This window comes from Buteo buteo, chromosome 5, assembly GCF_964188355.1.
Source record: "Buteo buteo chromosome 5, bButBut1.hap1.1, whole genome shotgun sequence".
Classification (NCBI taxonomy): Eukaryota; Metazoa; Chordata; class Aves; order Accipitriformes; family Accipitridae; genus Buteo; species Buteo buteo.
This window is the reverse complement of record NC_134175.1, coordinates 52,702,792-52,727,539: the sequence shown is the minus strand read 5'-3', so window position 1 is coordinate 52,727,539 and position 24,748 is coordinate 52,702,792. Positions and strand designations below refer to the sequence as shown.

The 24,748-nt window shown below is 44.8% G+C and overlaps 1 protein-coding gene across 6 annotated transcripts in view; it reads right to left on the bottom strand.

Moving 5' to 3' along the window:
• Positions 1–24,748, bottom strand: part of FMNL2 (formin like 2) — a 153,949-nt gene that overhangs the window by 43,890 nt on the left and 85,311 nt on the right. For 5 of the 6 annotated variants that reach the window (XM_075029084.1, XM_075029080.1, XM_075029079.1 and 2 more), the window contains exons 3-7: positions 19,255–19,335; positions 15,698–15,774; positions 13,502–13,585; positions 11,726–11,878; positions 950–1,058 (exon numbers count right to left, since the gene is read on the bottom strand). In XM_075029084.1, coding sequence (XP_074885185.1) covers positions 950–1,058; positions 11,726–11,878; positions 13,502–13,585; positions 15,698–15,774; positions 19,255–19,335 — 504 coding nt within the window. Of the gene's footprint in view, positions 1–949; positions 1,059–10,163; positions 10,284–11,725; positions 11,879–13,501; positions 13,586–15,697; positions 15,775–19,254; positions 19,336–24,748 lie in introns of all 6 variants that reach the window. The other variant, XM_075029082.1, reaches the window with a different exon arrangement.

Below are 24,748 nucleotides of genomic sequence, written 5' to 3'. Positions count from 1 at the left end.
TCCAACACCTTTTTAATTCTGACAGTCAAGTGCATCATTTACTCTCTAAAGAGGAATTTGAAATTCAGCTGCCAAAATTGCTTCTTTTCCAGCGTGCATGCTGCCATAAAGCAACTGCATCATGCAGTTATTGCATGAGTACTGCTGGCTTTGCTCTCCAAAAATGAAAAAAGAATTGCTTTGGAAAATACAGTATTGGTTATTAGCATGAGATCGTTGTTTGCACCCTTCCCATCAGAGGTAAAACACACTGTAAATCCCAGGGAGCTGGTATCCCCAAGGGCAGAGTTCACCTACGCAGCAGTGTTACAAATACCTCGTACGACTGTACAACTCATAATAAAGGTGTTCACCGCAGCCTTTCCTTGAAGCACGTAACTTTTAGCTGTTACTGTTTTAGCAAAAAATCCTGAGTCTCTGAAGCTACCTGGGCATGCCATATGATCACAGCATCCCACTGAAGAGAAAAAAACCTCATGAAAATAAGATTAGCTTTGCTCTAGTTTATTCTCTGACTTGCAGTTATTGCAATTACCTTGCCATAAACACGTAACAAGAGTGAAAGCTTAGATTTTCCATCAGTGTATAGCTCTTCTGAAAAATTCTCATGTTTCCTAAGTGTTAGCACCAAACTCTGAGACAAATTATAACTTCAGTTGTGCAGCTGCATGTCTAATCAGTTAGTGTAAACTGAGCCCATCACTGCAAACAGGAACTGGCCCAATACGCACGCGTTCTTATCTACGTTTGTCTTCACATCTGTACTAAATCAGCTGCATGGGTACACAAGGACGGTGTTATATTGCTTCCCAGCTACACTGCCTAAGAATGAGTAAGAATTTAAACTTTTACATCAGTGTTACCTTAACAATTCACCACTAACCTTTTCTTCCCCCCCCTCCCAACAACAAAATAGTTACGTGGTCCAAAAGAACAAAAAGGGAAATACCTGGTAATTCATTATGGCCCGTAAACACATGATGCAGACATGAACATCATCTTTTTTACTCACTAATCTGGAATTTTTTAGTGTTCTTCGACTTGGCAAGGTGTTATACCTGCAAACAAAAAGAGCTCTCATCAATCACAAGACTATTTTTAGGTGGTAGGAATAAAGGAATGGAAATACTCCACTGGGTGAAAATGCAAACACCTTTCAGTTGTGCAGAGGATACAACCGTCGGACAATACACATGCAAATAAAGCAGAAAAAAGGTCACGGGCTGTTTACGTTGGCAGCGTACGAAGCCCCAGATGCACGGCTCCACAACTGCCTGCTGGCCACCGCTGCCCAGCCCAGGGCCGGCAGAGACCACGAGCTGCCGGTCTCAGCCCTTCCACCCGGCACAGCCGATGCCACCAGCCACAGCACGACCCATCCAAAGCCAGGTACCTCCATCTCTCGTGGCATGCAACGGGGAAAGAACGATCCACCCGCAAGCAGAGGTATTCCGGATTTTCTTCCATGCACTTTACTCTGCACGAGCAACGGCACAGACTTTTAATGGAACTGAACATTCGTAGGCATCAGCAAATGTATTAATACCCGCTGCATTTCATTTAAGAATGGTGCCTCTCTTCTATTCTGCAGCTGAGCGTTCTGAAAGGCCTCCAAATTATTTAAGGAAAATACAGCCCTTAGGAACTTTACTCAGAACAGAGGCATTAATTATTTTAATTGTAACCCTTAACTGGTAAATCAACCTTGAATTCAATTAAATAAGTACACGGAATAAACACAAAGGGAAATCTTTAAATCTGTCATTTCTATGGCATAGTAAATGAAAACCACATTTCAGCTCTTCCCGAGATACTGCTTATTTTCTTTAAGAAAAAACATGCTTCACGAGCTGAGCACAGGAAATTGGAGACAAACTGCCATACAGAATACATATATGTTCTTACATATGTGAAATTGAATAAGCAACAAGAAGATTACGATTATGGTCAAAAAACTCTTTTGACAGTGATCCACAAACTGCTGTAACGGGCCGATGGTGTCCATGGTGCCGCCGCACCGCCCTGGTGAGCCCCGGGAGCAGCACACCGCAGGACAAGCCCCATCCAAACTGTGGGGGGTCTGCAGGGCCCCCCCGGCTGTGCCAGGGACACGGAGGTTTCTCTGCAAAGCTGTGCAGGCTGCCCCGAGCAGCTCTAGCCCGCAGCACCGCAGGCGATGCTGACAGCGAAGGTGAAGTTTGGTGTTTGGGGTTGGAAAAATACATTCTTTATCCCGCTCTCCCAATTTACAGCATAAAAACAGCCTGGAGAGGTCCAGGCAGGTTCTCAATTAATCACAGGGCTGCAGCATCCAGAGATTTGCTCCTGATTTACACCTATGCAGGTGAGAGCAGAGACTAGAAGGGCATCAGCTCGCCAGCTCAGAGGCTAATGAAACCTCTAGGAAGGCACAGTAATCCTTTTGCACTTCCAACTATCACACTCGTGCCTGAAAATGGAGGAAGAAAGAATAAAAATCTGCTGATAGGAAGACAGAAAGGAAAATAACGTGATGCACGTGCAGTGATGTGCAAATTCTGACATTTGTTAGGCAAAGAGCAGCTCCACTGGGGGAGGAAAGAGAAATTCATAGATGAAGCTTGACTGGTGGAGTAAATACAACCTCCAGTAAAAACAAGGCTTCTTCAGACAACTGTAGCTGGCTTCACACTTGCCAATGCCACCTTTGCAGCCTGGAGAACATACACAGGAAGGCTTTTCTTCTCTTTGATTCAGGAAAACAACTGCAGTGGGGAAAGCTTCTGGAATACAGCATCCTTAGCTCTCACCACAGACTCTAACCAGGAGTTAAACATACCAGTGCTGGTACCAGCAATGACTCAAAGCACAAATGCAAACACGCTGAGGCAGGGTGAGAAGGTGAGCTGGAGAACGGGAGAGCTTCCAAGGGACACGCAGACCCAGGCTTTTCCATCTAAGAACTATCCCAACACTCCAAGAAAGTATGAGTGGCATGGAGGGAGTCAACAGGGAATGATCTGTCATTATTTCTCGTGCCATGGGAACTATGTGGCATCACATATAATTATCAGGTGACAGGATCAAAGCAAACCTGGTAATTTTCGAGGCACTCCTCCACACAGTGCTTCGGAGAGCGGGAGTTCTTCAGCACAAGTGCTGCGGAGCCTAAAGCCTGGCACGGGCTTCAAAAGCACTTACACCAATTCACAGAGGAAAAAATCCATCAAGAACTATTAAACACAAGATGCAATCCTTCGATCAGGATGCTTAAATTTACAGACTGCTGGAAGGCAGGAGCATGAACCAGGAGAAACATCATTGGATATCTGCCTTGCTCGTACTAAGCAAGTGCTCTAAGCATCTCCTGAACTAAGTGTCTGCTCCTGGGCAACGTCAGAGAGGGTATTAGATACAGCTTTGGTGTTACCACACTTCACTGTTTTCCTCTTTCTTTCCTATGCATATTTTGAGTGCATTTGGGGGGTTGACCTGTTTATTGTTGACACTACTGTGCAGTTACTTGTCTAACCCATGCTACTCATTTTGTTTAAAAAAAGAGGTGTAGCTTTAAAAATCAGTGATTACATTATTATTATTATTAATAGTAAAGACTAATAATAAATAAGTGAGCAAGTAATAACAGACTTGTTTTATTCTGACTCACTAGCTCACTCTCCGACACAAAGAACGTACTTGCAAATTTTCTCACTTTCAATGTACAAAACGAATGAGGTAGCTCGTACGAGGGTCTGGCCGTCCCATGTGCCGGGCAGTGATTACAGCTCAGCAGCACCCTTGCTGTGTCTGCCTGTGCAGCTGTGGGAGCCTTCCCTGCTCCGCAGCTCCGGCGCGGGACAAGAGCGGAACGCATGGCGAGCTCCGGAGCGCAGTGCCAAACCACCCTGCCCACGGAGAGCCAGCGACTCTCAGGCTTCAGCAATTACTTCCCTTTGCTTTCATTTTCCAGGAGCGCCGAGATGAAAGAAACCCCAAAATTCAAAGCAGAATTCAGTCAAACGGCTTTTTTTTTTTTTCCACCGTATATATGAATGCATAAATCAGCTCAGGGCACTCCAGACGGATTTCGGGTTTGCGGGAAACATGACCTAGTTTTGCGTGAGAACAGCGAGCAGTTAAAAGCACGGGAGCCAGGTTTCGGGGACAGGACCCCGAGGAGGGGCACAGGCTGTGCCTCGGAGGACCAGGACAGGATTAGGCTGCTCTCCACGCTGTGGGGCTGTCCTGGCCGTCCCCAAACCACCACAAGCACTTTGGATGGGGTGCTGCACTGCACCTTGCACCTGGGTTCGGGACGCTTTGTCCGGCTGCTCCTGGTGGGAATGGGGCCGGCCAAGGAGCTCCAGCTAGGGCGGTCCTGCCTGCATCCCCACGGATGGGGTGACTGGCCAGACACAGACCCTGCGCTCGGGGACTCATTTGTCTTCCAAACCTCCCTTCCCAAGACAAAAGAGGAGCAGTGCAACCTTTAGTTGGGAGCCCTACGTTAAGTCTGAACTGGGACGCATGGAAGCACTGCCAGTGTTGGCTGGAGAATGTGTAACCACAGTGCACTAGCGTATTTCCATACAGTCCATTCACTAAATATGAAAAAACCTCCAATAAAAAGATTTAAAAGTCATTTCTAGTCATACAGAGATAGTTCCTACAATGACTTACCTCAGTTTTAAACTACTAAAGGCTGCATACATTATTTTCCTTTAAATTTTAAATAAGCAGAGTAATTAGATCTTTATCATGCCACTGCTAGAAGAAAAAAAAAAATCTTCCTCAGCACCTGGTGTATCAATTCCTTAAATTTCAGAATGCCTTTAGACATCTGACAGAGTTTTGTCAGCTGTAACAAATGGGAGCAAGTCTCCTTAAACTAATAAAAGATGACCATGAAGTCAGAATTTGGCATTTCCAGCCACTTGGGGAGCGAGGAGAAACAGAATCGGGGAGCAAGCATACTCTACAAGGCGGCAGGACCCTGGAGCACGCCGAGTCCAATGTCCCTGGGAACTCAGCTTGGGATCCAGCCACCTGGATGGAGCCTTCCCAGGCTGAGAGATGCTCCTCTCTACACCTCTCACTACCCGCGTGGCTTTCCGGGCACCTAATCAAACCCCCGCACCACAGAGCAATGCAGGCACCAGAAGAAAGGTTTGAGATGAAGACAATATTCACCTCTTCTGAAGAGGTGGAGAAACCAAACAAGGGCTGCGGACCTCCCGTATGGCACTATCTGCTCGCAGCCAAGAATACTGCTGTTTTGAAGCCTGGAGATATTCACTTGGAAATTCTCAGGACCATACAGGCAAAGTTAGAGGTAGCTGTTGTGTTCTCCCCCCAAAGCCCAAGAAGACGCTCACCTCTGGGGACTCTGCCCCAGGGCAGGTACCCAGCTCCAGCCCCAGGCTGCACACCTTGCTCTGTCCTCTCTCCACAGCAGTCCTTCTGCCTTCCCCACCATCCCACACATCCCTAGTTGGTGGTGCATTATTCAGTGATATCATCGGTGATATTCAGATCCCACACCGTCCGGCTCGCAGAGCTTCCACCCGTGTTAGTTTACGATTAGACTCAGAAATGGGTGCAGAATATGAAATCGAGAGCTGCAGTGCAGAGAAAATATCTCTAGCACAGATGGGATTCTGCCCTAGATTTAGATCGCTTCCCTTCAGCAGATGCAAATTTCTTCACACAGACATGAATGCCAAGAATTAATGAGGATTTTTTGTACAGAAACTCTTTTATGACGACTCTGCACGCTGGAACTAAGGCTCAAGACGCTTTCTCTGTATTAGAGGCAATTGCAACAACCCCTGATGTTATTTGTTTCCTTCCTAAAGGCAAGGCAGACTGGCAGTAGCTCTAACACCTCCCTTTATGTGACATGAGCCAAGCCAGGGTGGATGATCTTCTTTTGCTTTTATTTCATTTCTTGTTACTAAACATTAGGCTGATCTGAGCATCTGGACGAATCGTTGGTTTTGATTTCCTGTCTGCTGCAGGTCAAAGATTATGTCACCAAGAGTATATTTATCCTGGTAATTAAATTCAGATGGTTCCTCTTTTATTTCCTCTGCCCCTCCTTTAAAGAAGAACTATAAAACCTTACTTCTGAAAAAAGCAGAAACAGAAAACCTGACCATGTGCAAGCTCCTGCAGCGTGTAATGCTTTCCTCCTGCCAGCCACCAGCGGCGGGTACGGGATGTCACACGTGGGGAGGGAGCTGCTCCACAGCTTCGTGCCTTTGCTGCTGGAGGCTGGAGGGAAGTACGCAGGGTCTGGCGTTTCCACAGCCGGGACACTGCACCCGCGTGGGAAAACCAACAACCATTAAAAGCGAAGCTAAACCCATGCTGAAATACGCAGTATGGTTTAAGATTCTTTTTCGCACCCAGATCTAACATAAGTACATTTCCGTTCAGGAATAACCCATTCAGCATTTTTATTCAATTTGTTAACAATTTATTTAGTTTGGTGCTTGTAAAGGTACTGCCATGATGTCTCTGGAGACCAGGCTGTGCTTTTACCCACCAGCCTCCTACAGGAAGGTGAAAAGGACCATTCAGTCCAGCCAGCCTGAAGAAATTTATTTTGCTAAACTACTCCTGCCTCCGTGTCCACGTTACTTTGTTAATGTGATCAGCCAGAGCTGCTGAAAATGTCCAGTGTGCCCCGGACTCATCCAGCACTTACAATTACAACCAAGCACGCACTTACAACCAAGACCTACTTACTTACAACCAAGACCTAGAAAAGGCAATACACAACAGCATCTTCTGGTGCAAAACAGCTCACACTGACACTGAAGACCCACAGATGGATCATAAAAAACACCTACACAACAAACTGGGATACTCAAAGTAAATTAAAGCCCTTCCCACCATGGTAAGTGAGCGCAAATCTCAGTACAAAATCCTGCCATCTCCGCCAACTGCAATGGGAGGACTTTCACGCTTAAAACGGATTTCATGCTTAAAACGAGGACATGTGCCCAGTCCAATGGTGTAGACTTCCAAAGCACTGCGTTAATAACGAATACAAATTACAGCTGGTTTCTCCTATCATTTTTATCTTATTATCTGCTAAAGAATATCATGCCCTCATTTGTCCACACTGGCTCCGTCACAGTAGGAGCAGGGAGAGCAGAGGACAGCCCAGGACGGACCTCACCGCCCCCGGCAGCTCGCTCAGCTCTGTGTGGGCTGGGACTCCTGGTTTTCATCGGGGTTTGGTGGTTTTTGGATCGCGTTTCTGCAGTTTTGTTGTCGGTGGTTTGGAGGTGGTGATGTTTGTATTATGAACGTCCTTCTGACAGCAGAAAGGGACTTTGGAAGAGGAAGGTCTTGGTGCTTCTGCTTCCTACTAACTTTGGATTTCTCTGATCTCTTAGAGCAAGTTACAAGCTGGGTCTGCTGGACGTGGGGACACTGAACTTCCACCCTTCTGCTCGGGACGAGGGCCAGAGAGGGAAAGACCACGAGCCTGTGCTCAGTGGTGGCCCCCCCTAAGCATTAAAACCAGTGAGGTGCAATCAGCTCCTCTGCTCGTGCAAGGGAAGCCAGAGCAGGCAGCCATGCTACCTGAAAATGTCTCTTTTCTGCCACTTCAAACAGAGGTGACAAGGCTGGTTTGTGCCACAAGTGTAAAGAAAATAAATGACTTTGAGCCTGCTGGTTTTGTCTTCATCCAACAGAATCTGGGAAAATTATTAATCCGTAAAGCTGAGGAGGTATTTGCTGCTTAAAAAAGGTGAGAAAAGAAATCGAAACAGCCGGTTTTGGTCTCCCTCCCTCCTGCCAGGCTACACAGCCAGTGTGTGACTACAGACATAAATGCACACCCAGGTCGTGCGCAGTTCTGCCACGCTGTGCGCATCCCAGGTAACTTCCAGCAAGGGAATGAGCACATTTCTTCACCTCTGTATGCAAACATAGATGGGTACTGTAGGGGATTCTCCCCCAGTTCGATCAGGACAGTTACCTACGAATACCCCAAAACATCACCGAGCAGGCTGTGCAAAAATGGGTGCATATTGCATTGGAGCTACCCTCAGCTGCCAGAGACCCCACTGCCTGACTAATGCCTGTCTCAGGTCTGTAAAAATCATCGTCTTCAGGTAGAGAAACCAGAAGAACCACGAGACTGACAACTGGCTGCTCAAAAATACGCTCTGTTAAATTAGCAAGTATCTGACAAAAATTATGACTGGAAAAAAAAATTCCCTGAGCAGTGAAAGCGTTAACGGCAAAGTCCAAATTAAATCATTGTAGCATACAAAGCAGCGTCAAATTTGAGTCCACTTATTGAATGCATTCAAAGCCCATTTATGGATTAAGATACGTTTGCCTGGCTCGCTCTCTCATTACGGACTCCACAGATTTTGAAGAAATAAATGAAGTTTCTCAGTTCAATCCACATAAAAACTGAAGTATTTGACTCGGAAGAAAGGGAATTTCTAATGGGCTGGGACATTACAAAGTCTGCATTAATATTTATCTGACAGGAGAGTATAACTTTCATGTGAAAGTAATGCTCTTTCTCCCCCAAAAAAGCAGCAATAAAATCCCCAAAGGTTCATCCCCGTTTTTATCCTTCTGCCCTCATTTTGGTGTTTGCTTCCCAAATCCCTGTGCCTCGTCTTAAAAAAAAAAAAAAAAACCTAAGTTGCCAAGGAAACCCAGTGAGCAGGGAATTGGCAGGGTTTAGCACTACTAAAAAAGAGCTACAGGAAGCCAGTTAAAGTCACAATTAGAAGTGGATAGCCTCAGCCACGCAAACGAACAGACAGAAAGCCTCCATGCCCACGTCACCACCGGGTGAGTTCACACCACAGCTAGCTTGCCCTGGCTGGTTGCAAGGGAACTGCTCACTACGATGGAGCCGCATCATTTGCAAGTGTGCAAGGGCTATGACCCTGCCAGTACTTCCTAGTGTTACTTTGTGCTTATCTCCTATTCCTTCTGCTATAATTAAATGTCTACAGCACAGATCAGCTGGGACCGTGCAGGGTTCCAAGGGCTACAGCCGGTTTACTGCTAATGAACCCTGAGGACAGGCAGGAGAACCGGTGCCATCCAGGCACCAAAAATGAGAAAAAATGGTGTTAAAGCTGGCACAGAACACTGTCTCCCCAAATCTTCTTGCTGTTTTAATAAAAAGGAATCCAGGCCAAATCTGTTCTCATTTTTCATACTGCTGTGGCATTGCAGGGATGAGTCCAGCTCCTGAATTTTAAATTACCCTGTTAAGATTGTCAGCCTTCTCCTTTTTCATCCAAGAGGAAGGACCACTTCTTCCTTTCTCTCCATTTTAATGGTTTTCATAACAAAGACAGAAGAGGAGCTTCCACACAGAAGAACCTATGCCCTGGGTCTCTGCATGTCCCAGACACATTGTCTACTCAGTGACAAGGCAGGAGCCTCCTGATTTTGACCAGAAACACCATCCTGCACACCATCCACATTTGATGAGCACCTAGCTTGTTCTCAGGAAAAGACCTCTTTCAATTAACCAATATTTACTAATTATACAAAAAAACCCTTCTTGAAAACTTCCCACCTCCTTTTAGCTTTACTTTTTTTAACACACATAGTCCCCAGCTATTGAAAAAATACACATTTTAAAACACAGAATTATTTTTTTTATGAAACACAAACCAAAGATGCTAATTCCACATAAATGTTGGACAATTTCCGCCCAAGCTGCCCCGGTACAATGATGACTCTGCAGGCAGGACAGGGCACTTGGCTGAAAAGCACTGTACTAGGTTACGTTTCTGTGCCAGTTTTGGATACGCATAAAGCCTCTATTTGTAATAAAAAAGATGAAATAACATGACTAACGGCTCTACGTCTTAGGTATGAAACTAATAATACTACTTGCAGTATGATAAAGAAAACTAGTATAAAGAAAACTAGTATCTTGTTTCAAAGTAAAACACATTTTATTTTCTTTTAGAAAATCCCGCTCTACGGAAGCAAACTACACTTTGAAATTATAATGTGATAACCACACGTTTTGGAGACTGAAAAGTCCCCCTGATGCCCAGGTGGTCACTTTACCAAGACGTGTGATTACCAGATTATAAGGCATAGAAAGCGGTGCTAGCCACGCGGCTCCCATGCCCTGCACAGCCTGTGCTGCGTGTAACCTTGCACCTGGGACTTACGAGATTTTCCGGCTCGAAGCCTCATCGGCAGAGCGCACAGTGAAGCCGCTCCAGAGGCAGTTGGCTGAAAAGCAGCTCTGGCAGCGTTTGAACTGAAGTTGCTCAGGCAAAGAAACCAATCTGATGGTATGTGAAAGGTGGATGACAGCAGAGGAGGGAAGGATGCGAGAGAGAGAATTGGAGAACAGCGTTTGAAAGAGGGAAGGGAATGAAGGATGCAAGGAAGGAAACATTGAAATGGAAAATAAAAAAGGTAAGGAATAAAGGGGCATGTGAAAAAGGAAACAGGATGGAAGGAAATGAAGAGAAAAAAACGTAAGAAACATGTAATGTATACCTGACGTCCATTTCTAGTGTAACTAATCACAAGCATACCTCCCAAAGACAGAGAGCAGAATCAGACATCCTCCTGCAAGCACAAGACTCTACCGTTTCTCTGTCATAGTAGTTAAAGATGAAAGAAAGCCAAAACCAATAAGAACACCTTCGCAACATTAAAAAAAAAAAAATAATCAATCGGTCAAGTGATTTTGCTGCACTCCACAGCCTGTATTTCTTTACCAGAACTGTGTGTCTGTCTCTCTCTACTGCCTGATGTCTGTGAACTACATCTTCCAGGTATCACATCCGCTACCACTCAGGCTGTAGGTGGAAGGCACTCACTTAACGTCAACTACAGAGCCAACATTACCATTGACTGACAAAGCAAAACTGAACCTCTGCTGGAAGACGTAGGAAAAAGCTGCAAGTCCTCACCAGCTCCATCTTTTTTGGACTCTTCTATGCTCATCACATTACTATGTAACAAAACTCCGTAAAAGCCAAAAAAAAGTCAAAAAGAATTCAGCACTCTGAGCTGCGCCCCTAGGTGACGGTACTGCTAGAACAAAGGTGGTGTTTAGTATGTTTTATAAGAGTGAAGCATCAAAGGAATGTAAGAGAGTTGACTGCCATTCAGTCCTGGGAAGTGATCCTGCCTTTTTCACAAACTAAAAAAAAACAAAAAAAAAAAACCCAAAAAACAGTATTTGGAAAGAGAGACTTCATAGTAAAGCCCGGGGTAGTGCTAGAATTAACAGTAGGTTTGAAGGATGAGAGTGGCCTTTCATTAAAAAAAAAATCTTGTTCATAGCAGCATGGAAGGAATGCGCTGCTGGAAGAGACCTTTTTGGACAAGACACCAGATCAGAGCCCCAGACTGGCTGGGTCCATGGAAATCTTGAGATACATTTTGGAGAAGAGGAACTGCTTCCTCTGTGCAAACCACGTTGTATCTGATGGAAACGTATTGTGCATCTTTAGATCATGCTGTCATTGGAAAGGGAGGCAGAGTTATTCTTGTCTTTTCCTCAATTGCTGTGTAATGCTGCCCCAAGTTACTAGCTTAGCACTTCCTTCCACCTCAAAACCGTCAGTACAATGTCACATTTCCTATATATGACAAGCCTATACTGTGAAAAGAGGGAAGATGAAAAATATTCTAATTGGAAAAAACATATTGACTCTTCTCACTCGGGCACTCACTGTTTGCAGGTCACCCACCGCCTGATTGAACGCCTTACCGTAAAGTCGAGTGTCTGCCAGAGCGGGAAATGCTGTTGCCAACTGGCGAGGGTAAATTACTGCCTCTGTGCAGGTCCTCAATAGATCGGCTCCAAGGTTTGGACTTGTCCATCGAGTTTTCCACGTTGTTCTCCAAACTTTCAAAGTCAAACCTGAAAGGAAATAGAAATTCCAACACCGGGTTAGACAGAAAAGATGCACATAGCGTTTTCCTTCCTGTTCAACATCTGCAGATTTTAGTAGCTCCCAAAAGATTACAAAAAGAAAGGAAGAAAGCAATGCAGGCTGAAATTCAGTGCAAGCTTCAAACGCGCAGTGTGGCAAATTCGGACCTTGACAAGGGGAGCAGCTGACCACATGAGCACACAATTTCAGAAGGATCAAACAGCTACGTATTATTCTACTTCAATGTAAAATAAATACAACATTGGCCACTTTGCTGATGAATAGCCCTGCCTTGAAGGGAAGAGGGGGAATGCTTACAGCTGTCTTCATTTTATTTCAATAGATCAACTCGTTTTGCAAGTACTAATTCAGTTTACTCCATTGATATGTGGCTAAGCATTTACACTGCTTTGCTGGCCCTCACAAATCTCCCAGCATATGTAGTATATTACCATAATCATTACAGATTTTCTTTGATTTCTGACTCATTGCCCATTGTACTGCTATTTCAAGCAAAAATTGCTTGTTCCTCTTACAGCTTTTGAGGTTATTACTCATGTTTACCACGTTAGAGAGAGGAAAAACCCAGCAAGCTAACTTGCGTACATTTGTATAATTTTAGGAAGAAAGTCTTTATACAAACACTTCTTTTTGCTGTGCACAGTTTTTTCCAGTGTTAGTAACATTTTAAAACATATAATTTTCCTTCATTAATTTTACTGCAACCCCACCAAAAAATCTCTTTTCTGTGTGATGATATACATACATTTGATGGCAACTTTTCTAAAAATAAAATATCAACTCTACTCAGCTTGAGTTCCTTAACCTACCGCCTCTTTTCATATAATTTTATACAAAAATCTACTGCTACAATATCCTCAATGAAAGCCTTTGGATATACAAAAACAGATCCTCAGCTGAACATCTATTTCAAATTGTGTGATATAAGGATAGCTGATTTTCTTCCCATTTTGTTTTAGTAGAATACATTTAATGATTTATTATCTAAAGGACTAAATCTGACTCCCAACTAACCAGATGTCAGAACTGAAAAAAGCTTGGTTTATAGTCTTCCCAACTTGCAAAATTACCTTGAAATTCCTACTGTTGTCTTGCAGTGCATCTACTGCACAGGATGCCAACAACTTTGCTTGCCAGCAGCCTGGTGAGGAGTGGTTTGTGTGTGGATGTCTCTTTTAACATGGTAGGCAGGACTGTAATACCTTGGGGTCAGAAACTAATTGCAAATCTATTTCTGTGGAAGCCTGCATGTTTCTACACATTTGTTGAATGTTTTTTACACTGTACCCCTAGGATGGTCAGAGGCCAAAGGTAAAAAATATGTCAGTATTGTGATAAATAATCTCAAGGCTTAAACTTAGGCTTTTTTTTCTCTGCAAAATGTTATGATGCCATAGTTTTGGTCTAATGTTACCATTTTCTCTGCTCTAAGGTACGTACATAGTATTGTACCAAGCTGCTAGCAGGAAAGCTCTGCTACAGGGAAAGCTGAGCATTTACCCTGGCATTTCCCTCTCTTGCTCTGTCGAGATGGCAGGATTCTTGCTTTGCCTTGCAAGCCCAGAGAGTACCAGGCATGTCTTACTTACGTGACTGCATACTGCGCAAACGACAAGTACTCCACCAGAACATCCAGGCCTTTGTTTTCTTCATTGAGGAACTCTCTGACCCATCTGTTAGAAAAATCATTAGACATCAGAGCGTTTCATGGGCTTTGTGCAGTTACTGGAATTCTTGTCAGAAAAACTAGAGACAGATCGATTGCAGGAAAGGCAGCACTGCTGAGCAAAACTTTGCTTTCTCACTCAGGAAAAGAGGACTTTTTAAAAATGCCCTTTATTATGTAGAGGACTTTACAAATGTATTGAAACAAGCTTGTTTGCAGCACTATGATGGGAAAGACATTCCAAAAAAAAAAAAAAAAAAGGCATAAAAATCCCTATGCACACTCTGCATTGCTCAGAAACTAGATGTTTCCTCTTCTAAGTACTGAGCTCCTGAGTTGGTAAGTGCCTTTCCCACCATAGCAGCGGTGCTGCAAGAGGGCCACGGGTGCACTGGGGAGCTCAGCTGCCGTTCGGCTTCACTCCAAACCCAGGCTCATCTCCTCTCTGGCACGCACTGCTGCACAAACCGCTGAGCAGTGGTTACAGCCGCCTTCTAACGCATGAGTCGCAGGGACCTGGTTTATTTTTTATCACATCCTGATCTCTAGCAGTCTTTAAAAGCATATAGACCAGCAAAAGAGTAATCTGACATCCTGGACGTACTTTTAACAGTAATTTTGCCTTCTCTTTTTAAAAGGTGTTAACCTGTTACTGTGAATTTTGGCCCCTGAGAGTTAGGCAAAATAATCTGCAATTCAGAAACGTCTATTATCTTCCAAAACTTTCAAAAACTCAAGAATGCCAAATAAAGTTTGAAAATCTACCCATCGGGGGGCAAACCCAGGTGAGCGAGGACCCTCAGCACAGTCCCACCTCAGCTCTCCTCTGAACCGCAACCGGGGCAGCCAAAACCCCACCAGGAGTGGGTTAGGTGCCACTGGAATGAGTGGGGAACCAGGGAGGGAACTGGGGGGCTCCAGGCTCGTCTGCCTCCAGGGCCTTGCAGCTATGGATCCCCTGCTCTCAGCAGAGCGGGAATTCATTACCTCTGAGTTATTCTAGTCTTCAAGCTTTAAACCTTTCGCTGTTTACCTGCTAAAATAAACAACTCGATATTTTTATAAAACTTATTTTGAAACACATCTTTCAGCCAAGTGAACCAAATAAATAAACATTGGCCTTGTCAGTCTCTTTTGTTTATCTGGTGCACCATCGTGGTTCCTTCTGCACATCCATGAGCCATCATAAATCTGCAGAACGTCACGCTTCAGATGCCCTAAGTCTCTGATGGGGAATCCTTTGTGTTGGAAAACGAGGGTAAACATAGCAGTAGCCAGAGCAGGGGTGTGGGAGAAGTTTGTTGTAAGTATTTGCGATGGTGCAGCTTGTGGGAAGGACCACCACTGCCATGCACGCCGTCCACACATGCCACGCTGGGGAGCTGCCTCCCACAGCTTAAAACACCCTTGTTTCCTCAAAATAAGAGCAGCACCCTGTAAAATCGATGTAATTGAGCTGGACACAGTGTGCGATCATGACACAAAACATTGAAGAAGCCTTCCTGGCTGATGTACCAGTGCTGAACTGGCTTCTGGTTCCAACACCCAAAGCAGAGAGGTGAGACCAGTGGAAATGCGGATGGGAATGGCACGTTCGACAAAAAAGTAAGTCTCTGGCGATTCTTTTACTTTTGCTATTTGAAAGTAATTTTCTGCTTTGTGGAAGTAAAATCCTGGTAACACTACGCACAGCCAGGCTTCATGAACTGCAGCATGTTAAAGCTATAAAACAGCATGGGGTTTTTTTATACATACATTTATAGCTGCAATACAATTACTATTCTAGACACAAACATGCTCACTCCTGCTCTGATTGACTTAAGGTGAGCAGAAGTTGACGGCAATCTTTTTGCAGCCTTCACAGAGATGTGGATGAACCCCATCATGAAAGGATTAAAGCTGAATTATTCTCCTGAGATGCCCAGCTATCTGTTAACTGAGCCCTTCAGGCTTTAACAATCAATCAAGTGGTATCACTACTTGACATGCAAAGAGATATTTTCTCAAAGACATCCATCAGTAGATGTAAAAAAACAAACAAACAAACACCCCCCCCCCCCCCCCCCCCCAAAAAAACCCAACAAACCACCTTAGACCAGAGGCCATCAAAAACTCTTACCCAATGTGATTTGTTCTTAAAGAAATTTCCAGTTCTCGGAGTACTTGAGTAGACTCTTGGACTCGTCTTCTGAATTTCTGTAATTGAATGAGCAGGCAAAAAAAACAATTAGATTCATGTGATGCTATTAAAAATATCAGCATCTCATGCAGTGCAGACTGAATAAATAAAACATTAAGGTAAACTGAGAACCCCTCTAACTCCTGAGGAATGCAACAACGATAGTCCAGCAGTCAACAAAAACACACAGAAAAATAACTTCTGTTCCCATGCACACTTTCGAGTTTCCAGGATTAAGAAAATTAAAAGCCTGTAGATAAATAAACACTTCTTTACAATACAAGCTTTGTTTTAGTATCAAACTCTCCATTTAGAACTACAGTGTTTGGGCTTCATTCTCAGCCTAGTGCTTTAATCTCGCTTTCGCGACTTTACACCCACACCAAAAAACCTGCCATGATTTCTGTGTAATTACCAAAGCTGTGGATGCAAGCCAATAATGAAACACACATGTGCTGCCATCTGCATGCTTTAATAATTTGTGCATGCTAAACTATATCTGCAAAATTAGATGCTGGGAAAAGGCCATAAAATGGCAAAAGCGAAACACTGCAGCAGAAAGGAGATGAGGTTTCACGTCATCTCCATCTTGGAGGAGAAAGAAAGGGCAACCTGGCAAAACCTCACTGAGACGCAGCGAGAGCCCCACTTCACTCCACAGCTCAAAGCAGGCACCGGTCACGGCTGAAGACCTCTAAATGCACACCGACCCGTCTCCTCTCCTCTCCTCTCCACAGCTCCTCCCCATCCTCTGCAAAACCAGTTTGCAGCAGGGCTACCTTCAGTGTGCAGACAGAGCTAGCCAGCGATGCCTCCTCCTCTCCCAGCCAGAGAAAGACTGTGGTCCTCTCTCCTGCCTGGTACTCCCTGCCCATGGAAATGTACTGAAACAGCTGGATAAATTATTCTAGAGCAGTTGTTTCGGTAAATTCTCATTTGTGAACAAGGTAAATGAGAGCAGAAGTGGATGGACGACAATCGCCTTGGAACTGCAGTACTTCACAACCAACCTGGTCATCAGTTATCACACACAGACTTGATGTGTTTGGAAAGGGCTTATAAATGCTTAGGACACAAGCAATGCTGCTGCAAGTAGAACTATGCTCTGAATACTAGGGAAAGAAGGGTTTGTTCTCAATGCACCACAATAAAATCAAAGGGACTACTTGGCAGTTAATAATTCTCATGAGTTCATTTACTGAGGTGAAGATGATGAAAAGATAGGCTTTACCTTGCCTCGCTGACCTATGTGAAAATTATCAGCTGCCTTTTTCACCAGGGTTTTATCATGTGCTAGTTAGCACCACTGGCTCACTTGAGGTAAGACTCAATACCAGCTCAGAAAGCCACTGGCAGACTGAGATAGATGTCTCACTGTGAAGTCCTAGGAGACACAAGGCACTACTAATTTTTACTTTGAAATAGCTAGTTGAGATCAGACATACAGGTTCTCTGGACCTCAGTTAATTAGCTGAGAGTACAAAGACACAGTGCCTTCTCTCCCAAGAGAGTTTACACATTGTAACTGCAAGCAGCGTAAAACCTTACTCCTCTAGAAGTAAAGGTAAAAAATTGATATAGCAAGAGGCAGACAGGAGACTGGGGTGGGAGGGCACGGCAGAAATAGGCAGGAGCATCATCCCCCACCCCAGCGAGGCCAAGCTGCTCTTTGCAACCACGGCAGAGAACAATCAACCAGCTCTGTGCTTTACTCAGCTCCAGGAACCACCAAACTGCAATCTCTTTAAAAAACGTGCAATTTCAACACTTTCATTTTCCCGTTTCAAAACTCAGCTCGGATGAAAAGCAATTGTTTTCCTGGGAAGAGCCATTATGACCCCCATTACAAGCTGAAACACACATTTTGCAGCAGCTTTTGGAGCCACCTTCTCTTGGCCACTCTGGGGATCATGAGCAAAAAAAGCTGACACCACCTCAATTACAGCAATAATCCTGGTAAGACGAGCTCTCCTCACAATATCACGCGTTCGTCCAGAAGCCCATTTGTAAATCTTTCCGCCTCGCAGCCCAGGCTGAGGAAAGGCTGCTGGTAATACAGAATAACGCAACAAAAGAGAGGAACTCAATGGAGTTATTTTTAGGCTCCTTCGGTTTTGTCATTTGTCATGGGACTCGTATAGTGGTATTAGGATAAGAAAGGCTTCAATGTGTGCCCATGGAGTAACCACAGAGCAAAGCCAAACACCAAACGAATTTCAAAAACCCTTCAGGAGAAAAACACAAAGACCCCTGTTCACCATTTTTTTAAAAAAAATTACAATCAGCTACAGGCAAATTTAAAGGTTTCCTACTAAATGGTTTCCTACTCCTTGTCAGAGCCTCCAACAAGAGAAGCACTGTCAGAAGACATTACTGCAGCCTTGAAAACACGAGCTAGCAACGGTGCGCTGGAAGCACAGAGTACCCAGTGTTTGCCCCTCGCCTTTTGCAGGGATGGAGGTGCACCTCCGCTGCGGCTGGAGCCGGCCCCGGCCTGGAAGCCCTGTGTCAGGATACGTATTTTACCGCAGGGCACCAACCTCAGCTAATTGTACGGCAACACAAAGCAGCAATTGTTGAGGACAAGGCAGAGCCAGTCAATGGCAGGATCTGCTATGCTCTCGCTGCCTTTTTTTTGGTTGGTTTTTTTGCTTTTTTTGTTTTTTTAAGGCTACTATAACTATCAACACAGGATATGAGCTGATATCCAAAGTGGTTAAATACCAAAGGTTCAGCAATGGTCTTCTAACTGGGATGTAGGTTTACTGTTATTCTGAAGTCCTGGAAGCTATTACTAAGTCCATCGGAGCGGTGCAGAAATATCAGAACCAGCCACAAATACATCCCAGTACAGAAGCCACATTCAGGGATGCATGACTTTCACGTGAAAGGCCAAGTGAAGTGCCTGAGTCTTTCATGAGTGATTACCAAACTGTTTTGTACAAAATAATAGGCAGAAGGATGGATGAGGCTCTGCCATGTAAATACACCCCAGGTTACGTCTTTACTGCACAACCCTGAAACCTCAAGATGAGACTGCAAGGGAGAGGTGAACTGTGCCAGCTGTACTGAACTTCTGTCATGGAAATGCCCAGAGAAAACGACTCAAACTTCAACATCCCCTTCACACAGGTGAGAAGTGCCATCCGACAGAGGTTTTCTTCACCACCTGCACTGCCCACATGAAAAGTCAGACCTAGAGTACAGCTCAGTGATAATTTGTCAGACCAACTATTGAAGCTAAAGTTATTAAAACAAGTCGTTTCATGTGTCAGATGGTCCTTTTCTCTGCAACATCTGTTCTCCTTTCTGAGCTATGAAAACTGCAGCGTCCTTCCAATTTCTCTTTGCTTCTCTCTGCAGTTTGTTACCTCTCCAAGACTCTTCTCAGAGACTTTTCTGGGGCCTTTTACACAAAGGCAGGAAGGAACCCGGACCCTGGGACCATCCTTGCCGAGGAACGAGAGACAGGCGAGAGGAAACAGGACGCTCCTCACCTTCCTGGTTACAGCCGGGTCCAGATAGCCCTTCAACTTCTGGATGTATGTATGTGGAGGATTCTTCACTTGAAATCTTTCCTGCAAAGGATACAAGAATAAACATCAGCCATTTTATAACGTCGTCTATATTTACTTACTACACATATAAAATGCATGCACACACATATATATTTAAACAGTACATATTTATAATATAGTTTTATATGTACATACCTTATCTTCTTAAGTATATAATCTATGCATGCAAATAAAATACATTTGCATGTATCTTGATATTCTGAAATTTGATATTTATATAGGATGAATAAAAATATACCTTAGATATTCAATGACAATTTTGAATTTTAGTTACATAAACACACACATCTGAAATAACAGAGTTTCTGCTAGCCAGGAGTACTGAGAGGCAAGGGAAGTGTTAGAAGACCAGACACAGGTCCATGTTTGATTGAAAGGCATCACCGCAAAAGCCAAGACACCTTTTTTATCACTTGGAACAAGCCTAAAAACACACCGCATGGTCTAGTCATGGGAGAAGTCTCATCACTTCATTGTTCCGATTCCAGAAAAATGAATGCAAGAGTGGTGCGTTAGCAATAAGCAAGTAATATTTTAATTCCATGATATTAAATCGGATTGCCTTTGTAAGCGGCCCACCAGCTCCCAGCCCAACCCTTCCCGCAGGTTCCCATTTACAGGGACAGGCACCGGACTGGCGAGGAGGCAGTGCCACATGGGCACAGGCAAAGCCGCCCTGCCACCGGCACAAAGTGATCACCCAGTATTTCGTCCATGGTGAGTTCAGCTTGTCCTCGGTGGGGCTCCAGAGGCGAACAATGACCAGCACCAGCTCTCGGTCTTTATTTCCATTACAAAGCACGCACAAGGCTGGCCACCTCTCTTGGCAGTAACGATGCAAACTTCGTTACCAGCCCTACCCAGGAGGGCTTGTTTCTTCTACGTAAATACACCCAACCACAGCAGCATCCCGCTTCCTACATCAACACGACACTCGAGCACCAACACGCTCATCGTGCCTCGGGATCAGCTCCCTGCACCGTTTTCCACCAGCACTGCTTGCATGGGGACAGCACTGGTGGTTGAGCTCGTCCCAGCCACCCACGGCTCCCAGCAATTCGGAGGGTTTCCTTCTGCACCTATGTCACATGAGGGCAGGGCTGAGAGATCTCCAGCGTGGTGGGAAGCAAGCCACCAAGTGCTACCAAGGCCACTGTTCCACTTACCAGGGAAAAATTATGGACCAGACGCCCATCCCTGTCCCACTGGGAAAGCGTGGGAACCACCACGTGCCTCTCTCTCCTCCCCGCTACGGCAGGAGCCTTACCAACCTCAGGACACAGAGGAAGGCAGGTTCCTGTGATCGTGGGCTTTACCCATGTAAAACCTCTCATTTCCCATGCCTGCTTTCCTGCTTTCTGTTGTACACCACCAGCGTGCCTGATCTCCCTTCCCCATCTCACTCACCTGCTGCTAGTCCAGTGCCAAGAAATTCCTACCTGCCTTTGAGACTCGTTTCTCACCGAAGGCTCCCCAATGCCTAACCTTACAGGGGGACACCTGATCTGCAATCCAGCATCAGCCATGTTCAGAACGGAATTAAAGATTTTGATGAGAAATACAAGGTCTACAAGGTTTGTGTTCTGAGAGCTGCTTGATTTTTGCTTGCTTTTTTACCAGTCACATGGCCAGCTTGAAATTTATCCTATAAAGCTGCTGTGAAACACGAGTTGTTCTGCAAGGAGTATGCTGTGTCCAAACCTGTTAAGAGCATTACCAAAAGTTCTGATACTATTTGTATCTTGGAAGAATTTTAAACTATTCTGCCCTTTCCCTTGAGGAAAGATCTCATAACAATTTCCTCCTGAAATTTTGCATTTTATAACTGATATCTGAAACCTCCCTTTATTAGGTCAGGACGCAATTTTGACTACATTATCTGAAAGTTATTTCATAATGAATAGGACACTGCTGCCCAGTTACCAGAACGTACTGTCTGAACACCAAAAGTTGTTCCTGTTATCATCTTGCCGCTTGCTGTAAAAAAAGTAATTCATCATGGTCAGCAGGAAAAAATGAACTAAAAAGTCTGCCCTATGGTCCATCAGCCCCGGGCGAGAGCTCTCCAAGACAGAGAGCAGACATTTCTTTCCTCCTTTCCTCTTTTACAACCGTGGGTTTTTTTCCGTGCACCTTCACACGTACGGGCCAAACACAGTTCTGGAATTGGCATCTCCTTTTTATCTAAAGAACAGTTCAGAAAATGCAAAGTTCTTTGTTGCCAGCTCCTCTCTGGCCGAAATGATGCCAATAGTGTCTGTCCTGCTCCATCCTGCCCCAGCACCATCCCCACCACCATGGCTTCCTCCCAGCTTGGAGCCAGTCTCATCCCAGCTGGCCCCCATGGGTCAGACAGTCCCTTTCACACCCTTCTAGTTAAATCTGCTCCTAACTGGAACTGCTACCAGTGTGTTGGGAAAGGCAGATGCACGAGACAGATGCATGGAGTTACAGACAGGTTTTGGAACGACATGCCAGGTTTCCATCACGCAGCTCCATCAGCACAAGCAGAAATCATCTGCCACATCCCGGGAGGTGCCCAATGGTCAGCCCTAGCATCCAACTCTCCAGAAAATGGGAGCAGGAACACCCACAGATGTTGACAGGGTCTTGAAAGGAAATAGAAAAATTAAAAACAAAAAATAAAAGCACTTAAAGTAAATCAGACAAAAGAATAAGATGTCAATATTCAAAGTAGTCTGCTTGATTCGTTTTTGCACTTTTTACAGGACACTGTTAGGCCAGTTTCTCAGTCAGACTTACAGCCCCCTCAGGATACTGTGGCTTTACAGCGGGCATAAATATAAGTTATTTAGAAGCAATTTCCATCCATTAACCCATTTTAAAACTTCTTCACACTGGCAGACAGACAAAAAAAGCACTTTGCTGTAAATGAGCATCTGGCCCATTGTAGACTAGTTCATAGAGGTAGCTGGACCTTGGAGACCACCACCATTTCTCACTTTCCTCCTCAACAGTTTTATATTAGCTCCAGAGACATTATAGCATTTGAATAACCATGTCCTTCTCTACAAAAAACCACAAAGGTAGGAGTGTTTTTGCTGTGCCGCTTGATAACCACGTCCAAATATTATTCTTTGCATCTGCAAGTGATGGAGCGAAGTGGTGGAGCACCAAGCCAGAGGTCCACTCCTGAAGAGCAGTGGGTGACGTGGGAGCACCAGCGAGCAGCAGGCATGGCAGGAGCCGGCTCCTCCTGAGAGCAGAGTCCCAGACTAACACGGCTCCATGTCAGCTCTCCTATTTATTCCTCCCCTTTTTTGGGGGTTCTCTCCTGCCGATGTAGCTCTGCTGTGTTTAGTCTAATCCTCCAGAGAAGCTGTTTTACTCTTACGGATTTATTTCTCTTACTAACTAATCAACCATCATCTGCTGAAGTGACAGGAGCTTTTCCTAACTGCCAGTTTTAATATCTGGAGTCTTCAAAATGAAATGCTTCAAGAGACTCAATGAGCACATTTAGTAGTCTGTGATGCAGATACTATATGTTTTTGTTTGTTTTCTTAAATCCTAGCTATAATTATGTATTTATGTAATAATCTCTACAGCAACTTCATTAAAAAAGATGCTGCTCATTACTGTATAGTGGAATTATTTGGGTTGAAGCATTTTAAAGACATTATCCATGAACAGCAGACACCAGCAACGCTCTTCTCTAACTTGTGACCAAGAACCACTTGTGGTAAACATCTACTAGTCCTGGAAACATTTTTATAGCCCCTTAAAGTGTTTTTTCTGCTTTGGAAAGCCATGAGGGATTAGCCTTTAAAATTGCCCTTTCCTGGCTATGATTACTGTCTCGGTTTATCCAGCTTTGACTGTTTTATATTAGAGGCTGATACGTTTCAAGCTGCAAGAACCAGAGCTTGGTGCTGTGCACCGACGGCAGCCCGAGGCTCCCCGACGCCTCCGGGACACCCTGAACGCCTGCTTGCAGCCGTCATCCTCCCAGAAAAATGATGCTCTGCCAGAGCTCAGATGGGGTGGGAAGGCCCAGTCTTCGTTGGACCAGCGTGATTGCAGTCTGGTATTTCGCCTGCCATGAATGCTGTAAGCGACTGTGCAGGCTGGCCAGCCCGGCGTCCTCTCAAGGTCCTTCTGGTCCTTCTTGAGAGCATTTACTTCCCTATAGAGACAAACACGCTTCCCGGCTAATGCTGGAGCACTGCTGTTCACACGTAATCCGCTTGCCTTACATACCATAAACAACGAGTTAAAAATTGTTGCTTTTTCCTGTCTGCTCCTCCTCTCCACTTTTGGCAATTCGCAATCGCTCACCGGCCAAATCTGCTTTCAAAATAAGAATTTATATGGCAAAGGGTTTAACGCTATTTGAACGAGGAGGTCAGGGATTTTTACCACACACATATAAAGTTTAAAATCCCTATTTGAGTCTCCAAATTTCACTGAGCAAAAAGCATAAGCCAGTGGGTGACATCACGACTGGGACATGGTGGCTTCCCCTCCCAGTCGCCCCAGGACTGGGCCATTCAGACACAACAAAGTTAATAAATCCCGATGAAACCTATTTTATCTCCACTACGTGACTCATATAAGCACCAACACTATCTACAGCCCTGAAAGGAGAAAGGCACAGACCAGCAATAACTCGACCCTGCCTTTGTCAGCCACCTAGAAAGCAAACTAACTTAATTTCCCAAGGATAAAAGGCCCTTTCTTACTTGAAAAATTGCTGAGGAGTGCTGCTATAAGCCAGAACGACAGACAAGAGCAGAGAAGCACATACAAGGAGCCAGTGGTACCGGACCAGAGAGCTAGTCCCCAGCACCTCCCTTTGGGGTAATAAATGATGAGAATTCAGGGGAAAAACTTGGATGGGGGAGCACAACACCGCTCCTGAGCTTTTACCAGTAATCCCCAGAATTAGCACTTTCTCTTCTGATGGATACCAAGAAAAAGGGGGTTGGGCGGGGGGCTTTACTTCAGCAGCAAAGAGGAACTGCTGGATTTCTGCATTTCCTCCTCCATGTGATCCTACAAAGAACTCGATACATCTCTTGTTCACCCAAATCTGGAAAACCTATTAATTCTGTAACCAGGAAATTGTGGCTTTTCCAGAGATATTTTGCTTCCAAAAACATTCAGAACATTTTCTGCATTAGTGACATATGTTATTATTATTATTACCCTCGCTAACGTGTTTCATTCTTAGGATTCATATACATTAGGTAAGCACACAGTGCATCTCACTCGGTATCCAGGCTTGTCAGAAAGCCCAGCAGGCAGCAGTAACTTTTAGGAGTGCACGCAGCACATGGAAGGTGAACGCTGGTGAAAGGAGGTGGACAAGCAGGGCTGGAGACCAGCGTCTTCTCACTCCCGAGGCACAAACACGTCGTAAATGTGGTGAACATTTCCACCACCCATCCTG